Source organism: Perca flavescens, chromosome 3, assembly GCF_004354835.1.
Source record: "Perca flavescens isolate YP-PL-M2 chromosome 3, PFLA_1.0, whole genome shotgun sequence".
Taxonomy (NCBI): Eukaryota; Metazoa; Chordata; class Actinopteri; order Perciformes; family Percidae; genus Perca; species Perca flavescens.
Genome location: NC_041333.1, coordinates 35,017,099 through 35,040,829, shown reverse-complemented (window position 1 = coordinate 35,040,829; position 23,731 = coordinate 35,017,099). Strand labels below are relative to the sequence as shown.

Sequence of the window (23,731 nt, the reverse complement as noted above, 5' to 3'; positions counted from 1 at the left end):
CCATCTACAACCCAAACAGGCCGATCCTAACCAGCGTCAGGGATCCTGAGCTCTCTATTAAATTTAAGTTTAAGTCCGCGGGACGGAGTACAAATGAAAGAACAGGCTTTCACATCTCTTCCAAACATATTTGGATACATAGAAATGTTGCTGCTATAACCTAGGACAGAGATCTTCAACAGGGGTTTAAATGTAACATATATTAGCAAATATAAATCAACCTATTTGTGAAAAATCATCACTGATGATAGGCTAACTGGCCTATAGGTAAGGTAGTCACTGAGCTCAACAGATAAGGTTCATCCTGAGGATTCACTGTGCAACATGTATGTTTAACATTAAAACATGATTTATAAAAACATGCTGATTATTTTTATAATAGCTTAGTATTCTATGCAAAAAAAAAAAAAAAGTATACATGTATAAAGGCTTTAGGCCGCCCTACATGTTATTGTAGGCCCAGTTGAATATGTAACTTCATTTAATACAATACAGTATATGCAGTAGGGGGTCCCTGCGCTGTCTCCCCTTCACTTAAGGGGTCCTTGGCTTTAAGAACGTTGAAGACCCCTGACCTAGGAGATTTTTTTTTTTTTAAATAACATCAGAGATATTGTTATTTTGTTTTTTATAAATACATGAATCATATTCAAGCTAGACAATATACTTTGATGTATTGATGCATATAATGTCTATGATATATACAAGTTTAGGAAAATGCAGCTTCATAATCACTCTTTGTGTGTGTGAGTGTGTGTGTGTGTGTGTGTGTGTGTGTGTGTGTGTGTGTGTGTGTGTGTGTGTGTCTGTGTATGTGTGTGTGTGTGTGTACCTCAGTGCTGGTCTCAGGATCCCGTTGCCGATGATGAAGTGGAGTTTCTCCAGGTTGGATGTTGGTCGGTCCTCCAGCATGCTGTTGCCGTGCAGACCGTACTCACCATCGTTAAGACGCTTGGTAACCTGAAACAAATCCAAATTGAACTTTTCTACTTCTGTAACTATCAGAAAGGTATTTTTAAAATGCCCCATGTCTCTCTCTCTCTGTCGTCTTACCTCCTCAGTGATCTTGGATTTCTTCTTCAGGGTGAGGGACACCAGTTTGTGTCGGACGCTGTTTTTCTTGTGGCTGTCAGCGGGAGGCATCTGGAGGCAGAACGAGACAGGAAACAGCTGACGGACATAGAAAGATGCTCCTGCTAGCAGCACACACACAACACTGTGACTCTCAGACTGAAGTCCGGGACCCAACCGAGGTACAGGAAATGGAGAAAATGTTCAACACCTGAAAAACTGCTTACATCTGACTTTAATTTAATTTCAAGGAAATATGGATTCTGGTATATTACAAGCAACTGGGCTTGTCTAACATATCAAAATGACTCTAGTTGGATGAATTTAAAAAGTGGATTAAATCTTCACAGTCTCCAAAATCACTATCATTAAACTGCTCAAATTGAAAGTATTAGAGTATGGATCAATAACAGGTCCCAAACAAGGTGAAGATTAGTTGAGCTACTAGAAAACAATGGGATAAAGACATTAATATTTTGTCCACAGATTAATAAAACTGAAAATAAAAAAAAATAAAAAAAGAATACATCGAGAGTCTGGAGAAAAACAAAAAAGCTGAATATAGATAAATAATTTGTCAAATTAAGAAAAATAACGAAAGAACCATGCTTTCGAAAAATAGTCTTATTTGAGAAGTTATTCAAAGAAAAAATTAATATTTTCTTTGGAGATTTAGATATCTCCCGGTTAGAAACTATTAACACAATCTTGAAAGTTGATAAATGACCTGCATTTAATTAAAAGCATTTATAAAATCAAGTACTGTGGATGAAAGTTAATCTCATTTCAGTGTTAACTCCACTTATTATGGGAGGGAAACATGGCTGATGAACTAACAGCAACACATTACAGAGCAGCTCCAGTTCATCATTTATAGACTAACTATATTCATCTTATCCCTCCCACCTCTGATCTTCCTTACCTCCCCCTCCCCCTGCAGCGCCTGCAGCTCCTTCTTGTAGGTCTTCTTTCCGAGCGTCTCGTAGATTTTGGTCATGACGGGAATCTTCTCGCTTCCGTCGCTGATGGCCGTGTGGTACTTGGGCTCCGGCAGATCTCCCATGAACCTCAGCACTGTGATCCACACCGCCAGAGCAGCCTGGGCAGAGACATGAGAGATACATTTATTTTATTATATATTTTGTTATCTACAGAAATTTATATTTTTGCTTGTTGCATCTATTGGTGGAGAGGATGGACAAAAAAAAGGTCACTGCTCTACAATGGTATTGTTACCTACTGTAATGTTTCCAGTGGTGGAATGTAACAGTACATTTACTTAAGTACCAATCCATCCCCTTCCTGTCTAGTGAAAACATCATTTTTCTGATAAACTGAAAGCTGAAGTGGTACTTTTTCACCACCCTGTCAGAAATAGGGGTACAGTAGGAGTCCTTTTCTGTCCCACAAGGCACAATCTACACTAATGTACCCTCAAGGCCACTGTTTTGAGTGACAAAAGGGTACATACAGGTAGGTACACATGTATCACATTATTTATATTATTTTATGAATATTATCTAACTGGAACAAATATAAACTATTTCAAAACCCTCTTGAATTAGCTGGAAAATGCATTGTTACAAAGCTGAAAATATGATTCCTTTTAATATTTTTGTTAGTTTGTTCCGTTTGTTTGTATTTTCAGAGCAGAAAAAGACATTTTTAAACTCACATATTTCATAATGAACAATCCAAAAAAAGTTGGCAGCCAGACATAAACATCTTTCAGAGAGACAGCAACAATCTGCACAGCTGTGTAACACTGGTAAGACTGTTGTGGGGTCAGAGGTCAAAGGTGACCTACCAGCTGGTCTCCCTCGTCGTCGTGGAACAGCAGAGGCTGTTTGAGGGGCCGGCGGACGTAGCTGTGTGTGGTGGTGCCCTGGAAGTAGGTGGCGGCATACTTGGCGAACTTGTACTCCGATAGATCCTCCTCTTCATCGTCCTCAGGCAGAGGAAGAGCCTCGTCCAGATCCTCCTCCTCCAGCTCCTGATGGGTCCGCTCCAGGTCCTGCAGAGGAGAAAGGGCTTCAAGTGAAAACCTCCAAACTGAAGTTTTTGGAGAGATTCTTCTCCAATTCATGAGACAAAACTCTGACCTCTTTGGACCTCTAATCAGTCCTTCCAGAAAAAAGCGAAGTTTTTTGTGATTGTTGTTGTTGTGATTTGATTATGCGGCACGTTTTCTTAAAAAATGCGATGATGTATGCTATATGATATTTATGCAATTTTATGCGATGAAATTGCAAAAACTGCAGTTTGATGAAAAAGAGAAAAAAAAGTGATCCCCCACCAACACCCAGCTTTTAGATGATGTTCACGTTGCGTAATTACGTCACTTCATAACGTTCCCATGGCAACAGGGGAAAATGGCTGCTCTTCTCTTAATACATCCACTGAAGTAAACGCAACATTTTTTTCCACTTTCTGTTAAGATGTATTATAAAATGCGGGGATTATGAAATCATGCAAGCACCGCATATTTTGCGCGGAAATCGGCAATAATATGTGGACTTTGGCCGATTATGCGTTAAGTTATGCGATCGCATAATCACGTTTTTCTGGAGGGACTGTCTAAAAGCCTCTCAGACAATGTCAAAATACAGCACTGTTATGGTCCACTTATTGCAATTACTCACCCAAACTATTTACATGTCATACAAACAAACAGTCTTCCACTTTCTAATAACTGACATTTCTTTCCCCTTTTCATATGTATCAATAACTGTAAAAAGACTTTTGTATATAAATGTGCCGACTATATGATTTGTGAGTTTAGTGGATTTTGTTGCTCTAAAATCAAAGAGAGAATAGTTCATTCATTTATCTCCTACGGTTAGAGGAAAACCTTTCGTTTGCTCACCTCAAAGCCGGCAGGGGCTTGTCCCTCCTGGCCCGGAAAAGAGGCCGTCGTCCCCAGGAAGCCGAACATTTTGTCCACCATGTCGGAGTCGTTGACGGGCTCCAAACGGGCCTTCTCCATCTGCTCCACCATCTCCTTCTTCCTCCGAGCCTCCTCCTTCTCCTTCTTCTCCCGCTCTGCGTCCTCTTTGGCCAGCTGGGCCAGACGCTCCTAGAAAATATGAAATATGACATTTGTTTTGAAATAAAAGTGTAATATAACTACTAATACTATCTGTAAATAAACCTGGCTTCTACACTTTATTTTACATGTTGGGCCACATGGTTCCATCAGCACGTAGCAGGAGGAGGGCGCTGAAGTTTTCAAAAGCCAACATTCAGTTTGTGTTAGAAAAATTATGCTTAGAATAGTTTTGCTTTAGTTTCTTTGTTAAACTATTTGCATCCAAACTGCTGGGTTGAGGAGTGGATAATATATTTCTCATAGTCGTAAGGTAAGGTGTGTTGAAGAAAGAAAATCCTTACTAATGTTTAGTATTTATCAAAAATATGTAAAGATAAAAAGCAGGAACCACAAGCACATGTTACCTGGTTTCTTGAGTGCATGTGAACATACTGTTGAGTTAAATAAAGTTGTAAAAATATTGATTTTAATAACTATGTATGTTTTAAGTAATAAATTGTATGCTGTAACCGGGTTATGAAAATAGGAATGAATGTTGGCTATATGAATGTAAAGAATAGGTCCAGACTGATCTGGTTATCACAATCACCACCTTTTGTCTCTGTAAACAATAGGTAAAGACAGACCCTTTTTCTCCCCCTCTCTTCCTGTCTTTGGTTAAATTAATTAGGTTAAAACCAACTATTATATGAAGAGGAACGTCTCTTTGAGTCTCCAACCTCCTGGTGCCAAGTCTGGGTTAGAACAAAGGAAATGCAAACTCTGTAAACTTGAATATAATCAACACTACATGATAATCAACCTTAGTCTGTGACCTGGAGTAAACCTAAATTCAGAGGTGTGTCCTTATCCTTAGGGACAGGAATAAATGTGGGATCGTGAGATGATCTCAGGACTGTTTTCGATGTGACTCCACAAGGAGATGCATGGATTCAGTCCGCTGCCAGCTGCAGTGTAACATTTGTTCTGTCATGTCGCATGGCTGCTAACTGTGACCCGACAGGGGAAGCATGTTTTGCAGTCTGCTGCTGGCAGTGTTTTATGTTTGATTGTGTTTTATTAAACCTGTTGCTTAACTTTCAATTCGACCCCAGCCTCTCCTCCTTCCTCCAGAAATCAGAACGAACACGTCTTTTAGATATTTCTTAACAATACGGAATAATGTTGCGTTCTTTTTGTCCACAGAAGCAAGGGGGTAAGCTTCGCTTCAGAACGCGAACCTCCGATGGCGCCATTTTGTTGCTACAAGGCGATCACCTCTTGGTAGTATTACACTGACCGCCATTTTTTTTTACGTCACTTGACAGTGAATAACTTTACATCTGAAGCGTTTAAAGACTCTATTTGTCCATTGTTTATTTCTAAAGAAACACGAAAATGTACAAAAGGCTCCATTACCTTGTACCTCACATTATGGCTCCGTAGCAGACGTTTTTGTAAAAAATAAACTAAGGATTGTGTCATAACCAAGTGACTTACTGTCGCATAGTAGAGGAATTACCGTACAGTACAGGAGAAGCTCGCAGGCAGTTTCGACTAACATTAGCTGTTTAGGTTTAATTACTAATGTTAACTAGCATGTTAGTTAGCAATAATTAGCCCATGTTATCTCCTTACATATACCTACGCTCTCCGTCTCTGTAAGATTGGGAATGATTGAGATTTCTCTTGTCACAGCTACCAGAAGACTTACAACTTTCAGACACGTTGCTCACGTCACATTTACGTTGTCTCTGTCAGTTGGAGGCTGCGCAGTAAAGCAAGAGATCACCGGAAAAGTGCTTCTAATATCCTTCACTGGTCTCCGTCCAGAGCAACGGGGTCTATTGGTCCATTTTTATATATGTCAATGCACCGAAGTCGATCTACGAGTCGTTTTCCGGAGTTACGAACCGGAAGTTGCAAAAAGAGCGCCCCCGAGGTCGTATATACCAGTGATTTTCAACCACTGAGAAAGTGTGCCGTGGGAAATTATCCGATTTTACTTAATTGGTCCAACAAATTTTTGTATTGAATTACCCCAAATCATTTTCCATTGTTGCGCATCCGTGCCTCAATATGATGACTGGCAGAGAAATTAAATACTATTCTGTGTCAGTAGGTGACAGTATAGTGCAATAATGACCTTGTTGATTTAAGACAATAGAATTACTGCCAGCAGGGCAGTAATTTTGCGACCAAAATTTGAGAGTGTGCGACTGAACTTTACATCCAGTCGCACATGTGCGACCAGTAAATGTGCCCCCTTTTTTACACGTTAAACGTTGACATTTCGGTACCTGAGAGCGCGTAAGCGCAAGCTTATCTGTCCTCTCTGAAACACAGAGAGCAGAGCTCTGACACACGCACACACTCGCACACGCAGAGCTGCAGACGATGCAAACTATGTCGGCTCTGCAGGTTTGTTTAAGTCACAGTGATTCACGGAAATGCCGATAAAGTGGTTTCAAGTGTGGTTACAGTTTTTCATAACTTCAAGCAGACAGCGTTTGCTGTGATATGATATTAATGGCGAGCCGAAAGCGGTCGCGGTGCTGTTGACGTTACACTTCCTCGGAGCCGAGCAGGCACAGCAGTGGTTTCTGTGCCCTGGTGACTGACTGACAGGCTGATGTTGTAAGGCAAGGTAACTTTATTTCTACAGCACCTTTTGGTTGTGCTCTTAAAATTTTCAGTTGGGGGCCACTATGCTCCTAATGAAAAAAAGTTAGTCTGGAGCCCTGCTGCCACCTTTCGCGCGCATCCCGCAGTGACAGGATGTAAGCAGTAGGGCCAAGATCATCGATGTAAGCCTGCAAAAGCGATGGATACATTTTAAAAAAGGAAAAATGCAGATTCTGATTATTAGGCTACAATGTGTCATTTTTGGTTGGTGGTGTGCCGCGGGATTTTTTTAATGTAAAAACTGTGCCGTGGTTCAAAAAAGGTTGAAAACCACTGGTATATACGACTCGTCAAGTCGTCTGAACTCAGAGGATCCCGAGTTCACTTTCAAAGATGGCTACATCGTGCATCACACGTAGTAAACATTGTGGTTTTCTACAATTTTAAGCACTTTTGTCTTTGTTGTAACCAAATGAAGAAGTCGTACACATAGTGCTGTATACTGCTACCTATAGACATGTCTCTACAGTCTTATTAGGAGTTAAACATAGTGCTGTATACTGCTACCTATAGACATGTCTCTACAGTCTTATTAGGAGTTAAACATAGTGCTGTATACCGCTACCTATAGACATGTCTCTACAGTCTTATTAGGAGTTAAACATAGTGCTGTATACCGCTACCTATAGACATGTCTCTACAGTCTTATTAGGAGTTAAACATAGTGCTGTATACCGCTACCTATAGGCATGTCTCTACAGTCTTATTAGGAGTTAAACATAGTGCTGTATACCGCTACCTATAGGCATGTCTCTACAGTCTTATTAGGAGTTAAACATAGTGCTGTATACTGCTACCTATAGGCATGTCTCTACAGTCTTATTAGGAGTTAAACATAGCGCTGTATACTGCTACCTATAGGCATGTCTCTACAGTCTTATTAGGAGTTAAACATAGTGCTGTATACTGCTACCTATAGGCATGTCTCTATAGTCTTATTAGGAGTTAAACATAGTGCTGTATACTGCTACCTATAGACATGTCTCTACAGTCTTATTAGGAGTTAAACATAGTGCTGTATACTGCTACCTATAGACATGTCTCTACAGTCTTATTAGGAGTTAAACATAGTGCTGTATACTGCTACCTATAGACATGTCTCTACAGTCTCATTAGGAGTTAAACATAGTGCTGTATACTGCTACCTATAGGCATGTCTCTATAGTCTTATTAGGAGTTAAACATAGTGCTGTATACTGCTACCTATAGGCATGTCTCTATAGTCTTATTAGGAGTTAAACATAGTGCTGTATACTGCTACCTATAGACATGTCTCTACAGTCTTATTAGGAGTTAAACATAGTGCTGTATACTGCTACCTATAGACATGTCTCTACAGTCTCATTAGGAGTTAAACATAGTGCTGTATACTGCTACCTATAGGCATGTCTCTATAGTCTTATTAGGAGTTAAACATAGTGCTGTATACTGCTACCTATAGGCATGTCTCTATAGTCTTATTAGGAGTTAAACATAGTGCTGTATACTGCTACCTATAGGCATGTCTCTACAGTCTTATTAGGAGTTAAACATAGTGCTGTATACTGCTACCTATAGGCATGTCTCTACAGTCTTATTAGGAGTTAAACATAGTGCTGTATACTGCTACCTATAGACATGTCTCTACAGTCTTATTAGGAGTTAAACATAGTGCTGTATACTGCTACCTATAGGCATGTCTCTACAGTCTTATTAGGAGTTAAACATAGTGCTGTATACTGCTACCTATAGGCATGTCTCTACAGTCTTATTAGGAGTTAAACATAGTGCTGTATACTGCTACCTATAGGCATGTCTCTACAGTCTTATTAGGAGTTAAACATAGTGCTGTATACTGCTACCTATAGGCATGTCTCTACAGTCTTATTAGGAGTTAAATATCGCCTGATTAGTTATTTTGGAGCTTTTGCAGCTGAAATTGTCTAGAGACGCTTGGTTGCTATATGACAACAATGGCTTTAAGCCGAGCCTTGAGCAGAAAGCAGAGCAGTAGCCTAACGTTAACGTTAATCAAAACGTAATTTTCATGTATCAAACTGTGAAATATTTGTGTAATATGTCAATAACTGGGTGAATAGAATCCTAAATGTTACTAAAAATGTTAAAAAAATCCATCTTTTCTCCGACTCGTAGTATTCGTGTGACAAAAAGAACGCAACAACCCCGCGGTTATTCGTTTTTCGACACGGATGTGACGTCACACTCGAGCTCCTAGTCGCAATTACAAGACAAAAAGAACGCACCATAAGACCAGGGGAATATTCTAGAAAAGAAACTCAAGATATGCTGAACCCCCAGGGTTCTCCAAGTTCAATTTAGGACTTTTAAAAAACGTTTTAATACCATTTAGAATTAAATGTAATGCCAACTTCTCGACCTCACTGGCAAAAGTATAAAGGATATAATGGAAAATCTGTCTGCATTTTAAGCCCAGCTTGAAATATTTTCAGCACAAACCGCTTTGGGCCTCACGGTCATTACCTGGAATAGGTTTAAACCACTCGTGTTTTGGATTCTGCTTAAAATGACACATGCCCATTCTGAACTAACGCTTGTTAGTAGCAAGGTGTCTTCTCGGACAACTGACCGATTCATGCCAGAGAGTAAAGCAAAAGCGTAAACTGTACCTGTACAGTCATATAACCTTCAAGTCACACCAAACTGAGTTAATTGTAATGTTACACAAAAACAAAACATTTTAAATAAAAAGGTATTACAATTCATTTTCAGACGATACATAAACTGAGGTTCTGAATAAGTCTTTAAATGTCAGATCTTTTGTTGAACTCGCACCTGGTGTTTGCGTTCTGCCTCGGCCTTGGCTCTCTTCGCCGACATCTGATTCCTCAGTTTGGTCTCTTCAGCCAGACGCAGCTTCTCCGCTTCCAGCCGCCTGCGGTACTGAAGGGAGAGAGAAAGGAATCCACAGTCAGAAAAGAATGACTTGAGTTACTAGTTAGTTGGGCTGTTTGTCTTGTTAACATCTCAGTTACAAAGAAACTCCTGCACACTGTCTAACTTACAAAGATTCATGTAATAGCTGGCAATATTTAGGTACTAGACCTTCATCAGGCAAATGGTATTAGATACTGAGAAGCCATCTTTTGTAGGAGGTGTGTGTGTGTGTGTGTGTGTGTGTGTGTGTGTGTGTTAGGGATTAGATCTACTGTCAGATCTGTAAACAGCTGAGTCAGAACCCATCTAAGAGTTCTCACGCTTGTGTGTGTGTGTGTGTGTGTGTGTGTGTGTGTGTGTGTGTGTGTGTGTGTGTGTGTGTGTGTGTGTGTGTGTGTGTGTGTGTGTGTGTGTGTGTGTGTGTGTGTGTGTGTGTGTGTGTGTTTACCTCTCCCTTCAGCCTCTTGTACAGCCGGCGAGCGATCATGCCTCTGGTGTAGGCCTGGATGGTGATGACGGCCCACAGCCGGTGTCTGAATGCCCGGCGCACCAAGTAGCCCCGACAGCGACCCTGGAAGCCCGTGATTCGCTGACGGGCCACGTGATACGACGCACACAACTTCCTGGAACGAACAAGAGCCTGAAGGCGAGAGAAGCCCGCTCGCATCTGAAGGGACGCAAACAAAAAAACAAGAGAGGAAAAGTAAAGATTTATTCTCAACCTTTTCTGATAATAATGAAATGACTTAAACTGATTGTAAATCACAATCATGCCGATATAATCATATTGTGATGTGTATATGTGAGATAACACAGAGGTGCTCCTCACAGCTCCATAGTTCTTCCTACAGTGATACCCTCTCCACGTCTTCTGGATCAACACAGCCGACTTCCTCATCTTCAGGAAGTTTGACCTGATGATAGGAAATTGAAAATCACAAAATTACTTTTGTCTGAACGTTTCAATGTCACAATATTTTATCACCAAGAAAGAAAACTGCATTCATCAAAAGCTGATCAATGCTTTTAGAGAGCCACATGAGAGACTGGGTCTGGACTAGGGTTGGGCATCGAGAACCGATTCCTACTTGGAATAGTTTCTTTATTGGAATCGTTTGGAGGATTTAGTTATAAATCTGATCATTGGTTCCACATCTTACATGCACAAGTTGTGGTTTCCGTAGCGGCCAGGTGCTTGTTGTGTTGCAGCCGTGGAGCTCAGTAAGCGGAGCTCTAGTGGGGCTTTATTTTACGTTGAAAAAGCTCCGTCAAACTGCAACCTACCTTTGAATCAAAATAAAACTTTCCTCTTATTTGTGAAATAAGCATGTGACCCGTTTCAACTCCACCACTCAAAGAATCAGAATCGATGAGAACCGGAATCGAAAGGAAGAATCAGAATCGTTAAAATCCAAACAATGCCCAACCCTACTCTAGACTGGACCTGGAATTAAGATTTTTAAGGCCTACCTATCCTTGAAACCTCGAACCACCTTCTGGATGAGGATGACCTTGTCCGTGATGGCCTTGTCTCTCTCGATCTCCAGCAGCATGTCGTGGTGATCCTGCACAGCAGGAGAGAGACCTCATCAATACATAACACACACACACACACTTTTCGCTGCACTGGTTTATCAGTTTGAGATTTTTGATAAATTAAAAAAAAATCATATTGTATCTACACAAAACTTTTTTTTAACCTAATTATACAGTATACAACAAGGTTCAAACTTTTGATATATTTTAGATGGCTAAAAAGTGCAGACAACAAATAAAAAAAAAAACAGCAAAAGCAATGACTAATACAGATTAACCAAGAAATTATTTTCAAAAATACTGTGCTTCTGTTTTACATTTAATTAAGAAAAACTGTAATTTATTAATATTGTAATCATAATTTAAGATAACTGGAATAACAGACAGCTAATTAGATAACTAGACAAATAGCTGACAACTAACAAGAGTCTCCTGACATGCTAGCAGCTCTTTGAGGCTTTGAGCTAAATGCTAACTTCAGAATGCTGACAAGCTTACAATTACAATGCTAACATGCATATTTTCTATGGTATAACCAAGTTCATGATCTAGGCTTTATCATTTTAGCATGCTAGTATTTGCTAATCAGCACTAAACACAAAGTACAGTTGAGGCGTTCTCATTAGTTTTGCAGGTATTTGGTCTTAAAGTATTGCACAAATTGAAAAGTTGACCTGCTGGTGGTGCTAGAGGAAAAGTCAGGGGATCACCAGAGTCATTAGGGTTCACCCTCTGGAAACTATTAATGTCTGCACAAAATGTCATAGCAATCCATCTAATGCAGTGTAGTTGCTGAGATGTTTCAGTCTAGACGACACTGCCACCCCCCGAGAAGGTTGAAAGTGACCTTGCTGATTTGTTTGTCATTCTGAAGTCGGGACACAGTGAACACAAGGCTACCGCTATACAGCACTTTTCCCCTCCGAGCTTTAATCTGACAGCCTTCCAGTTTGCTAACACAACAACACTTAAAAGAGCATAAACTTCTTCTATCTCTTCCTCCTGTGATCTGTCCATCCGTCCTGTCAGGGGAAGAGTGGGTACTGCCCTGCTTTCACCCCCCTGCACTTTCTACATCCTGTTCTGCTTCCTGTCCAGCCGAGCAGTGAGGCATGATAGAGATTAGCCTTAAATCCGGAAGAGCCAAGAGATTTGTGTGAAAATACACCTGACTAATATTGATCGTGGCGCCCGCTCAAAATGGCAAAGAAAGTGCAAATTCACCGTCTGTGTCGCAGTGGCGAGGTTCTCCAACAGCTCTTACTGTGCTGTGGCTATTGGTAGAATGATTTGTTTGTTTGATTTGCACTGTCCATTATGCATGCAAATACTTTATATCAAAACGTTCTTCAACAAGTGTTGCTGGTAGAGGTGTGCAAAAGCACTTTTGAATCGAATATTTGTAGATATGATGTATCAATCCATCACTCAATAGATTTGAAATTAAGTTTAGAAATGCGTTGTAGATTGACATTTTCAATGTTTCTGAGGCTGTGTAGACTGCAAAAGAATAGTAACACAATCAGTGAAACTTGCCAACCTAAAAACTTCTCCTCATATCACCCGCAGCTATCTCGGCTGAAACAGTGTGTACGCTGGTGTGAAGTCTGCGTGAGGTGTTCACAGTCTCACTGCACATCCTTCCTTTATAAATAACCAGTTCATGTGTCGGTAAAAGTGTACACATGGTTTTTGTGCATATATCGTTTATGCATCCGACTCCAGGTGAGCAGCAGGTTTTAGTTCAACTTTAGCTACAGTGAAAAATGGGTTTTAGATTTACAGGGGCAGTTTTAACCACAGCTTCTGAGGACACATTGGGGTTTAAAGCTGCTTACACACCGACCAGACGGCCGAGCGTCGGCAGTAAAGCCAGTCGGACTGATCAGTCTCCTCGAGTTGGTCCAAAAAGTTCCTCAGAACACACCGAAGAGACGAGACGTAATACGTCTCCATAACAGCAGGCGGCGCTAATCTGTATTGTTGCCCAAAAAGTGAAAACCGGCAGCTGATTGGACGTGTCACGTGGGTCTGGTTTCTCCGGAAATTCAAAGACTGTCACGGCGGCTCGTTCAGAATACGATCTCATATCGGACTAAAATAGTTCACTGAAACGTGTTTCTGAAAACATTTGAAGAGAGAAATAGGCCGTGATGCAGTTGCTGAATCGGTCTTCATTTCAGCTCAACAAAGGTCAGTTTAAAAGATTTACGTCAGATTTTGAGAGACTTTGAGAGTCACGCTCATCCCGCTCGCCATTTCTGGGTTAGCTCTCCACCAATCAGATGGGTCATTTGAGTCTGACTACCGGCAGTGCCCGCCCCGCCGATTATACATGTAAAATCGGCCAAAATGAAGGCCGATTTTACATGTATACGACAGCACGGGACACACCGAACAGACTCGAGTCACTGACCTCGCCAGACTGTCCAAACGTACGATTATCGGCTCGTGTGTCCGGGGTTTAAGAGAAACCACCGGATTTTGTTCCAGACAACACTTGTCTTTATCTTATGTTCTGATGATTATGGTTTTGGCATTTTTGCATTAAAGCTACGGTGCATAGTTTCTGTCGCCCCGATGATAAATTCTAAGTAATGACACCAACACTGTTGTTGCATCCCATCCACATGATACAAGGTTTCTGTAGTCGCCCACCACCCCCGCCCGTACACAGTTGCTAGTAGCCAAGGAGGACACGGAGGATTAAAAAAACATGACGAACTCTTCAGAAGAGCTCATTATCTTCACTCAAGTTACTGCACGTGAAAGTAGCCGGACGACACTATATTGCAAACACAGTCATACTGAGAAATACAGAGAGAGTTGTGTGGAGCTGATGGTCTTAATTAGCTTTATATCAACTCATTTGAGAATGGCTTGAATGTAACGGACGTTATAAAAAAGTTACGCTCTAAAGCTTTAATTTAAATGTTGGAAGAGTAGAGATAGACAGGAAACTTGGGGAAAGAGAGCGAGGCGAAATACGGTATCGAGACATCCAATCCTTTAACTTCAAACTGAAGACAGCCGCAGAGAGTGAGATATAACTTATCAGTCAACTGGAGGCCAAAATTAAAAGCAAATTATTCTCAAGATAAAGAAGACACTACACAGTACAACATGTAAAAAGAGTTTAGTGGTAAATACCGTCTTTCCCTCATGCATCTGTAAACCCGTAATCGCTTCATCAGGATATAAAGACAATGTTTCGACAGGGGGCGCTGCACAGTACACCCCGCCCTGTGAAAACAAACTGCTGACCCTAAATCATCATCAGCTGGTGTTGTCATTTAAGCTCCAGGGACAGAAGTGACCGTGTCACCGTGGCAACAAGCCAACGACCAGATGTCCTCACTGGGAGGGAAACTAAAACATAGTCGCACATATGCAGTACAAATACTCATATATAAAGGTTAAAAACACATAGAAACATACACACTCCTGATGGGAACTAAAATTTGTCACACACACACACACACACACACACACACACACACACACACACACACACACACACACACACACACACACACACACACACACACACAGCAGGAAACCAGAACGCACAGTCTTTCCTGTCAGCAGACATTTGAACTGGAAACAATCACACCAGAGCCTCACTCCTGGGACGAACTGGTTCAAAAACAAGGTCTTCCTTTGTATAATGTGTTGCTCAGAGAAACAACTTCATTATAATTATGCAAAACACTTCAGCAGCCACTTCATTAGGCACACTTGTTTATTATTGTAAATATCTAATTAGCCAATCATGTGGCAACAACTCATAAATACATAAAAATCCTATCAGGTCAGCTGAGTCAGTGGTCTCCTTTAAGTCTCTAAAACATACTTTTATCAAAGAGCCTTTCCTGATTTTATCTGAGCTTCAACCTCCCTTGAGGTTTTATTTCTTTTAAACATTTTTTTACTATTCTTCACTACACTGTAGAGGTTTTTATAGTCTCTATTTGTGTTTGTTTTAAAAACCCAATTTTTCTATATGAAGATTATTATTATTATTATTATTATTATTATTATTATTATTATTATTATTATTATTATTATTATTATTATAAAAGCCTCCAGACTTTGTGAAGAGGTTAGATCATATCAGAAACTGCTGGTCTCCTGATTTTCACCATAACAGTTTCTACATTTTACAGACAACGGTGCCAAAAACAAAAACCTCAAGCGAGCTGCAGTTCTAAAAGCATGGTTAACAGAGAGGTCAGAGGTCAAGCTGACAGGAAGCTGAGAGCAACTTAGGCTACGTTCAGACTGCAGGCAAAAGTGGCCCAAAGCTGATTTTTTTTTGGGGTCAAGTAACCAGGTCAGACTTCTAGAGAAGTAGTGTGAACACTCAAATCTAGCCCGGATCTGATTTTTCCAAATCTGATTTAGACCACTTCCATAGGTGGTCCTGAATCAGACCCAGGTCTGCAGCCACAGTGTGAACAACTTGACTTTTACGTCAATCTACATCGACATTTGTCACAATTATGCACCAGTGGGAGTTAGCCCGAGACACAGACAGTAACATTAAAAACTGGACTAGGCCTACAAAGCAGCTATTCACAACGCAGTCCCGACACTCCTGGCTTCCTCTCTGCATCCAAACAGACATCTGTAGCGAATTTGCAGCCGTAACCGCACAAAAGACCAAAATAGCCAATTTGTCTCTCTTTCTCTTCATTTTTCTCCTCCTCAGCACCTGCTCATTAATGTCATGGCCTCCATTACACAAACATTTTGAAATAAAAGTGAAAATGCTGACTTCCTCCATAACCTCCCTAACTTTAGTGTAGCACCGTGCTGCGTCTGATGTCATGGTTACTGTTCTTTTGCGCATGCGGGTCAGTTCGAAACAGTTCACACTGGAATCTGATATAGGACACATTATAAAAAGGTCATGTGAGCAGCCAAACAAACTAAATAAATAAATGGGATCTGAGCAACAAAAAAAAAATCCAAATTTAGCATTAAGACTTGCATTGCGAACGTAGCCTTTGATGCAGGCGTACCTTGAGGAAGATCTTGGTCTTTCCCATCTGCCAGTCATCGTCTCTGCCGAGCACCGCCTCGGCGATCCTCTGACAGGTTCCCCTCAGGTCCTCCTGATCGGCGAGAGACACAACGACAGAGCCAGAGAAAAAGTAATAAAAATACGTCGTAACTTTTCAGTGTGTGGTGGGGGGAAATATTTACTTGCACACACGCACACATGCGCGCACGCACACGCACACACACACACACGCGCGCGCGCGCACGCACACGCACACACACACACACACACACACACACAGTGCGTTTCACTGTCTTTGTGGTGACCAGTCATTGACATAATGCATTCCCTAGCCCCTTACCCTAACCCTTACCCTAACCTTAACCATCACAACTAAATGCCTAACCTTAACCCTTACCCTAACCTTAACCATCACAACTAAATGCCTAACCTTAACCCTTACCCTAACCTTAACCATCACAACTAAATGCCTAACCTTAACCCTTACCCTCACTTTAACCATCACAACTAAATGCCTAACCTTAACCCTTACCCTCACTTTAACCATCACAACTAAATGCCTAACCTTAACCCTTACCCTAACCTTAACCATCACAACTAAATGCCTAACCTTAACCCTTACCCTCACCTTAACCATCACAACTAAATGCCTAACCTTAACCCTTACCCTAACCTTAACCATCACAACTAAATGCCTAACCTTAACCCTTACCCTAACATTAACCATCACAACTAAATGCTTAACCTTAACCCTTACCCTAACATTAACCATCACAACTAAATGCCTAACCTTAACCCTTACCCTCACCTTAACCATAACCTAATTCTATCCCTAATCCTAAAACCAAGTCTTAACCCTCAAACAGCCCTTTAAACTTGTGGGGTCCAACATTTTTGCCCCACAAGTATACTGGACTCCCGGTTTTTGGACCCCACGAATATAGTTAAACAAAAACACACACACACACACACACACACACACACACACACACACACACACACACACACACACACACACACACACACACACACACACACACACACACACACACACACACACACACACACACACACACACACACACACACACACACAACCTGTTTGTACGCCGGTTTGACTCCAGGCATGAGCACCCGGTAGCGGTCGACAAACTCCACAAAGGTGTAGCGGATGGGATATCCTGCGCGGCGGATACGAATGGTCTCCATCATACCCGAGTACCTCAGCTGACGCACGCACAGCTCCCTGTCAAACAACTACAGACACAAACACTGTGAGAGGAAGGGGGCGGCTCACTGCCCTCCAAAGTCAGGTGTTGTCTCAAAAAAAAAATCAGGGTTCATACGCATTTTAACCAATACTTTTTTATGACTTTTTGGCAAATTTCCATGACTATGTGTTCCTGAAAATCTCAGTCGACATTATACAATAAGAATACAAATCAGTGTTAAAGTTGACCCTCAGAGGTTTAACTATAAAATGAATGATAATGTCTGTGGTTCATAGAGGGATTCATAATATCGCTCCCAGAATACAACGCTGAGGTTAAGACAACGTGAAAATACATTTATTAATCACATATTATTATTATGCTGTGTTATAAAAATGTCCATGACTTTTCCAAAATTTTCTGGGTCTTCCAAAACCTTTCCAGGCCTGGAATTTGCATTTTTCAAATTCCATAAGTTTTCCAGGGTTTTTCAAAACATATGAACCCTACAAAACGGAAGGGACTACAGACGAAAATTAGCTTTTGTTGGCTAACTCTGGCACATTTACATTTTGAGTTGTGTAAACAAAAAATGTCAATTGATTTGCATGGTCCCTTTTTAATAAACAAATTAATTAATTTAAAAAAAAAACACACACACACAGCTTCGCCTGATAAAGGCTCAAAGTCGTCATCTCAAACTCCTTGTTGATGTTTAAATTAAAAGTCAGAAGTAGGGCTGCAAGATATGAGATAAACATGCAATATGCAAAAAACACTGTTGGATATTGCGACAACGATATATTACATGGGATACATATATATTAAAGTGTGCTCCGTTCTGCCTTTCTGCTGCTTTCAGTATTCTGCACAAATACAAACAATTGCTTGTTGAATTAAAAAGCTGAATGAAAATATTTCCAACATTATTTTTACTAAACAAATTGAGCAATGAACTAAACACAAAATGCACCATTGAAAGAGGAATGATAGTTACATTTTAAAGGGCAGTTTTATACGTATACTTTCTTTCCACTTATTTCAAAATATCCCTCTTTCGCGATGTGTTTATCATGTTAATATTGCAGTGACGTCAAAGATATGTTGTTCACCTCTAGTCAGAACTTTAAGTTGCTCTGAATGACTGGCTGTGACTTCCTTTATTTTTCATTTTTAGTATTTACCGTCATGCGTCTTTGTACGGGTTGACTTGGAACGTCTTCACACGTTTCGATAACGCTGACCAACATGATCAACGGACTAGTTTGTTGACAGAAGAAGGCAGAACAGCGTTCACAGAAGTTATTGGTGAGAAAATATTGTTTGTGGCGCATTTGTCTATCATTTAACACTATTCATTTGATTGTTTATTTAGATAGGGACAGTGCATATTAATGGACATCAGTACAAGTACACAATGTAAATATGCAAGAGTTAGCACCATAGCTAATGTTCATCTATTGTCCATAGTTAGAGAGGAAAGACACTGACAACAACAGTCCAGACCAAATACAACACAACATGGGACTGTCACTCACACAGTGAAATGTGTGAGGCAGTTCAATGTGAGTGCAGCTTTAGTTTAGCTCCAGTTTAATGAGTTTTAAAATGTATGTATGTGGGACGGCCCCTTATTAGGGGCAGGTTATTCCAATATTTATTTCCCTTTACCCTCAAAAATAGTTTGTCCAAATGCGGTGCGCCTAAAAGGTTTTACACAGTCCCCTTTGGTGGGGGCCCTTGTACTACCACCACTCTCAGTTCTTTGAAAGAAGTCATTCAGTGGGGGAGGGGCACGCTGATGTATAGCCTTGTATATAAAACAGGCATTTGATTAATCAAAGAGAAAAGTCTGAAAGGTAAAACATAGTCAAACCGGACAGTATTTATTCCAATAGTGTATTTGTTTTTTCATTTTTTTATGTAAAAATAAAAAGCATGTTAAACTTTTTTTTTCCCATTCTGTAAGCTCATACTAATAACTGACAACCTCCCCCAGTTACAAATAAGTTGTAAATTAATAGAAATATCTTTTCCTACATTTTTTGACACTGCAGCCTGAATTGCGAACAGATTAACCATCTATCTGCAATATAATAACAGTGAGACATTTATGTGGAGAAAATTATATTAAAAAAAAAAACACCTGATGAAAAACAGCTTTAACACAAACGTGTTCAAGCGTTTGCCTCGAAATATGAATTAATAACAGACTCATCTACCTGCTTTATAACTGCTGCATTCAACATAATGTGACCCTCCTCTAAAGTGGAGTTGTCACTGTGCATAACGTTTATTAGACTTATTGTGTTTACATTATTTTGCCTACCCTACATAACTTATAGCTAGTGCTGGGCAATTAATCGAAATGTAATCATGATTATGATTTCGGCTCCCAACGACCAATTATTTAGCTCATTACGTTTTGCAAGTAAACTCTTATTTTCTCTTGTGTTATGAATGAAAAAAATAAAGTTTAAATAGGAAAAGTATTAAGGCAAATTTCACAGTTATGTTTTTTTAAGTTCAATAATTGCAACATCTTGCCAGAAGTCAACGAGTAATCGTGTTACATTATCGTGATTTCAATATTGACCGAAATAATTGTGATTATATTTTTTTCCATAATCGAGCAGCCCTACTTATAGCATCATTTTTTAACACAATTATGACGTGAACTTGCTGAGAAATGTTTTGCTGGCCAGCGGCTGCAGACAGTCGACTGGTTGCTTGTCAACTTAATCAATATGACATTATAACAGCTACACCCCCATCCCGTACGTTCTGTTGGTATTCAGAGAGGGGACACTCACCATGGGCTTCTTGTATTCATTGGGTTTGATGCAGCGAACGAAGAAAGGCTGACAGACGCTCAGAGTTCTCATCAGCAGCTCCAGAGATCTTTTAAACTGGCTGCTCAGAGTGGGCGACCGCTTCCTGGTCTCTGCCCCCTGAACACACACACACACACACACACACACACACACACACACACACACACACACACACACACACACACACACACAGTAGAAAGTGTCACAGTCAGAAACAATGAGGATTCCTTTCTCTCTTCCTGAGCTCTGACACTAACCTTTTTCCTCTTTCTGTCTCTAAATAGAAAAGTCTTTTTGTCTCGCTGACATCGCAGGTTCAGAGATAAATGCCAATTAAAAGTTAAATTAATTAAAAGAGCAGCAACTATGTCAAGAGGGTGGCGCTACAATTATTGGACGATTAATCAATTCCCCAGTAACTATTCTTAATCCAACAATTGCAAACATTAGCTGGTTACAACTTCTCAAATGTGAGGACTTGATGGGTTTCTTTTTCAAATATGACAGTGAACTGAATATGTTTGCAACAAGCTCTTACAAACTAAACTGAACGATTGATTAATCCAGAAAACAATGGGCGGATTAATCAATAATCAAAATAAATGAGTTGCAGCCAGTGCTGAATGAAGTATTCAGATAATTTACTTAAATAAAAAAATAAAAAGTACCAATACCACACTGTGAAAATACTCCACTAAGAGGACAAGTTCTGCATTCAAAACCTTACTTAAGTAAAAGCATTGAGTATTATCAGCTAAATGTAAAAGTATATTAGTTCTGATGTTTCTGGACTAATATTCCTGCTGCATTAATGCGTATGCTGCATTTTACTGCTGCAGATGTTTAAGGTTGTGCTCATTTTAACTCCTTTATATACTGTTGGGTAGTTTAATCTACAGCAGTGCATCATATTCTATTAGATCATCATATGTTTGTCAACTGTGAGTCAACTTTCCATCAGAAAAACAGCCCTGTTTACAGCTTTGAGACGATGCACTTTACAGCTGATCCACCACAGCAGCTGCTAATTTAACATGATTTACCAGCTTTCTTTCTCCAAAGTATCTGCTATGTGAGTCCAAATATCATCACAGCAGGTTCAGGAAGAGATTGTAGAATGTATATCACATTGTTAAAGTGTAAACGAAAACACATTGAACTTTTGGGAAATCTGCTGATCTTACCGAGAAGTGTAGCTAATCTTCTCTCAGCTGCTCTCAGCACAACGTTAGCCTCGCTACGTGCTTAGCTTAGCTTAGCTTAGCACACACACTGTCAGGGTAAACAGCTAGCCTAGCTCCATCAAAGCTCCATTTAACACGCAAAAAACACGAGCAATTTGGTTTAGTGAGTACCTAGCTAGTTAACTTGAGTTCTGAAGCTATTTATTGACCATTAACAGATAGCTTCGCCTGAAACCCGCTAGCTTGCTCTCCAAAACCTCTCCTCAAAGTTCAAGGTGCTGATGTCAACATCACATCTGATTTTGTTACCGGGGTAACTTAGATCGCCTTAACCGGGACCTAACTTTGGCTAACGTTAAAGGGACTTTTATTAACTAGCTAGCTAGCTAGATATCTACTAACTAACATTATTGTAAACAAACATCAAGTCTACAGCGTGATTTAAGTAGCTCAACCAAGTTAGCAAACTTATTAAACCGCCGCAGTTTGCCGATTGTTTTATTTTGAAAGATTTCTCCGGAAATGTTTGTATGTTTTTGTGTCTGTCTTTACCATAGACAGTATGGTCTTTACACTAGATAATCTGACGGAACCGTGTTTACTGCCCTCCAGTGGTCACAGTAAGGAACTGCAACGCAATACATTCCTGTTGTCGTTGTTAATATTATCAAAGTGCCCAAGTCACGGTTAGTGTAATTATTACAAGTAACACATATTATTAGTATTAGTAAAATATGTATTTAAAAAGTTGTCTGGCGATTATGCTACATGGCTTGACTGTAGAATCACGAGTACCTACTGCCCTCTTGTGGTCAAAGTAAAGAAGTACGTCAATGTGATAACTCAAGTTGGACACGCTAACGTGACAACATTATTCACACTTCCGGTCACAGCCTTTAAAATTATTAATTATTCTCTTGTAGCGAACTGATACATCATTTCTATATCTTAATTTATTTCGTATTCGCAATTTGAAAGAATTTACTTTTCAAATTTTGAAAATGTCCGAGTTTTTGAGGTGAAAATATTTTATGATGAAGTTAAAATGTCTGCCAGACAATTTTCGAGCTAAGTTTCCTGCTTGTTGGTTGCTTATGTTTGTTGGCACTTCGTCCGTCGTTTATTATCGGTATAAAAAAGACAGGTGTCCTCATACTTATTCTTTGAAACATAAAAAAAAAAACTATTGTTATTCACGTTTTCACACAGTTGCAGTTGTCAATTGTAACCGGGGTAATCAACGGTCGACTGTTGACATGAAAAAGGCTAAAACTGCAAAAGGCTTTAACTAACGTTACAGCTCGACTTTACATAAATCGTTTATTTATGTAAATTAATCGTGGCTCTTGCATTACTACATTTTCACGGTTTCAGACCGACATTTTAATATAAAACGATCAATCGTCTAGCTCCAAAAGATAACAATTAACACAAGCATTTAACTTAATTCAGTACGGTTTCAGTAGGGTCACGGGTTTAGTTTGAAAGGACTGACCGGAAGTGTTATCATTGTTATCATGTCTAACTTTACAGATCACATTGCTGTAGTTACTCACTGTGACCACTAGAGGGCAGTGAACACTCGTGATTTTAAGGTGAGCTCCACGCCTGAAAACAGTTGACACAGTTTTTAACAATAATGACACTGCTGGTGTTATTTTAAATTTTTACACTAATAACAATAATAATAATTATTATTATTATTTCATTTGGGGTGGCAGTAGCTCAGACCAAAGTATGGTGGTGGACTGGTAGCTGGAAAGGTGCCAGTTCACATCCTGGGCATTGCCAAGGTGCTCTTGAGCAAGGAACCAAACCCCCAACTGCTCGGGGCGCCTGTCCATCGACAGCTGCAGCCCCCCCACTCTGTCATCTCTCCATTAGTGCATGTAATACATTCAGGCCTGTGTGTAATGTGAAACCATTGTAATTTCCCTTGCAGGATTAATTAAGTAGAACTTATTATTATTATGTATAATAATAATAATAATAATAATAATTAGGGGTACATATTTTTTGTTTATGATGAAATTCTCAAAACACAAAATTGATGTAATGAATTAAATGTAATCGTTCTTTAGGACAGTTAAAGACTGAACTTTCTTTACATCTATAAAGATTATTATTATTATGACAATATTAATATTATCATTAATTTGAGAAGTATTAATACGGTTTATTGTGTCATATAAGTGCTAATGTTAACAGTATCTACAACTAATGCCCTTTGTTATAAAACAATATGAACCATTTCAACTCCAA

General features: G+C 39.8%; 1 protein-coding gene across 1 annotated transcript in view; it reads right to left on the bottom strand.

The window, feature by feature from the left end:
* The window catches only part of myo7aa (myosin VIIAa), an 80,123-nt gene that overhangs the window by 28,542 nt on the left and 27,850 nt on the right, over positions 1 to 23,731 (bottom strand). The window contains exons 16-27 of the mRNA XM_028571665.1: positions 20,265 to 20,402; positions 17,339 to 17,497; positions 16,240 to 16,332; positions 11,150 to 11,244; positions 10,509 to 10,593; positions 10,128 to 10,346; positions 9,578 to 9,685; positions 3,938 to 4,147; positions 2,879 to 3,085; positions 1,994 to 2,170; positions 1,054 to 1,143; positions 833 to 960 (exon numbers count right to left, since the gene is read on the bottom strand). Coding sequence (XP_028427466.1) covers positions 833 to 960; positions 1,054 to 1,143; positions 1,994 to 2,170; positions 2,879 to 3,085; positions 3,938 to 4,147; positions 9,578 to 9,685; positions 10,128 to 10,346; positions 10,509 to 10,593; positions 11,150 to 11,244; positions 16,240 to 16,332; positions 17,339 to 17,497; positions 20,265 to 20,402 — 1,709 coding nt within the window. The remainder of the gene's footprint in view (positions 1 to 832; positions 961 to 1,053; positions 1,144 to 1,993; positions 2,171 to 2,878; positions 3,086 to 3,937; positions 4,148 to 9,577; positions 9,686 to 10,127; positions 10,347 to 10,508; positions 10,594 to 11,149; positions 11,245 to 16,239; positions 16,333 to 17,338; positions 17,498 to 20,264; positions 20,403 to 23,731) is intronic.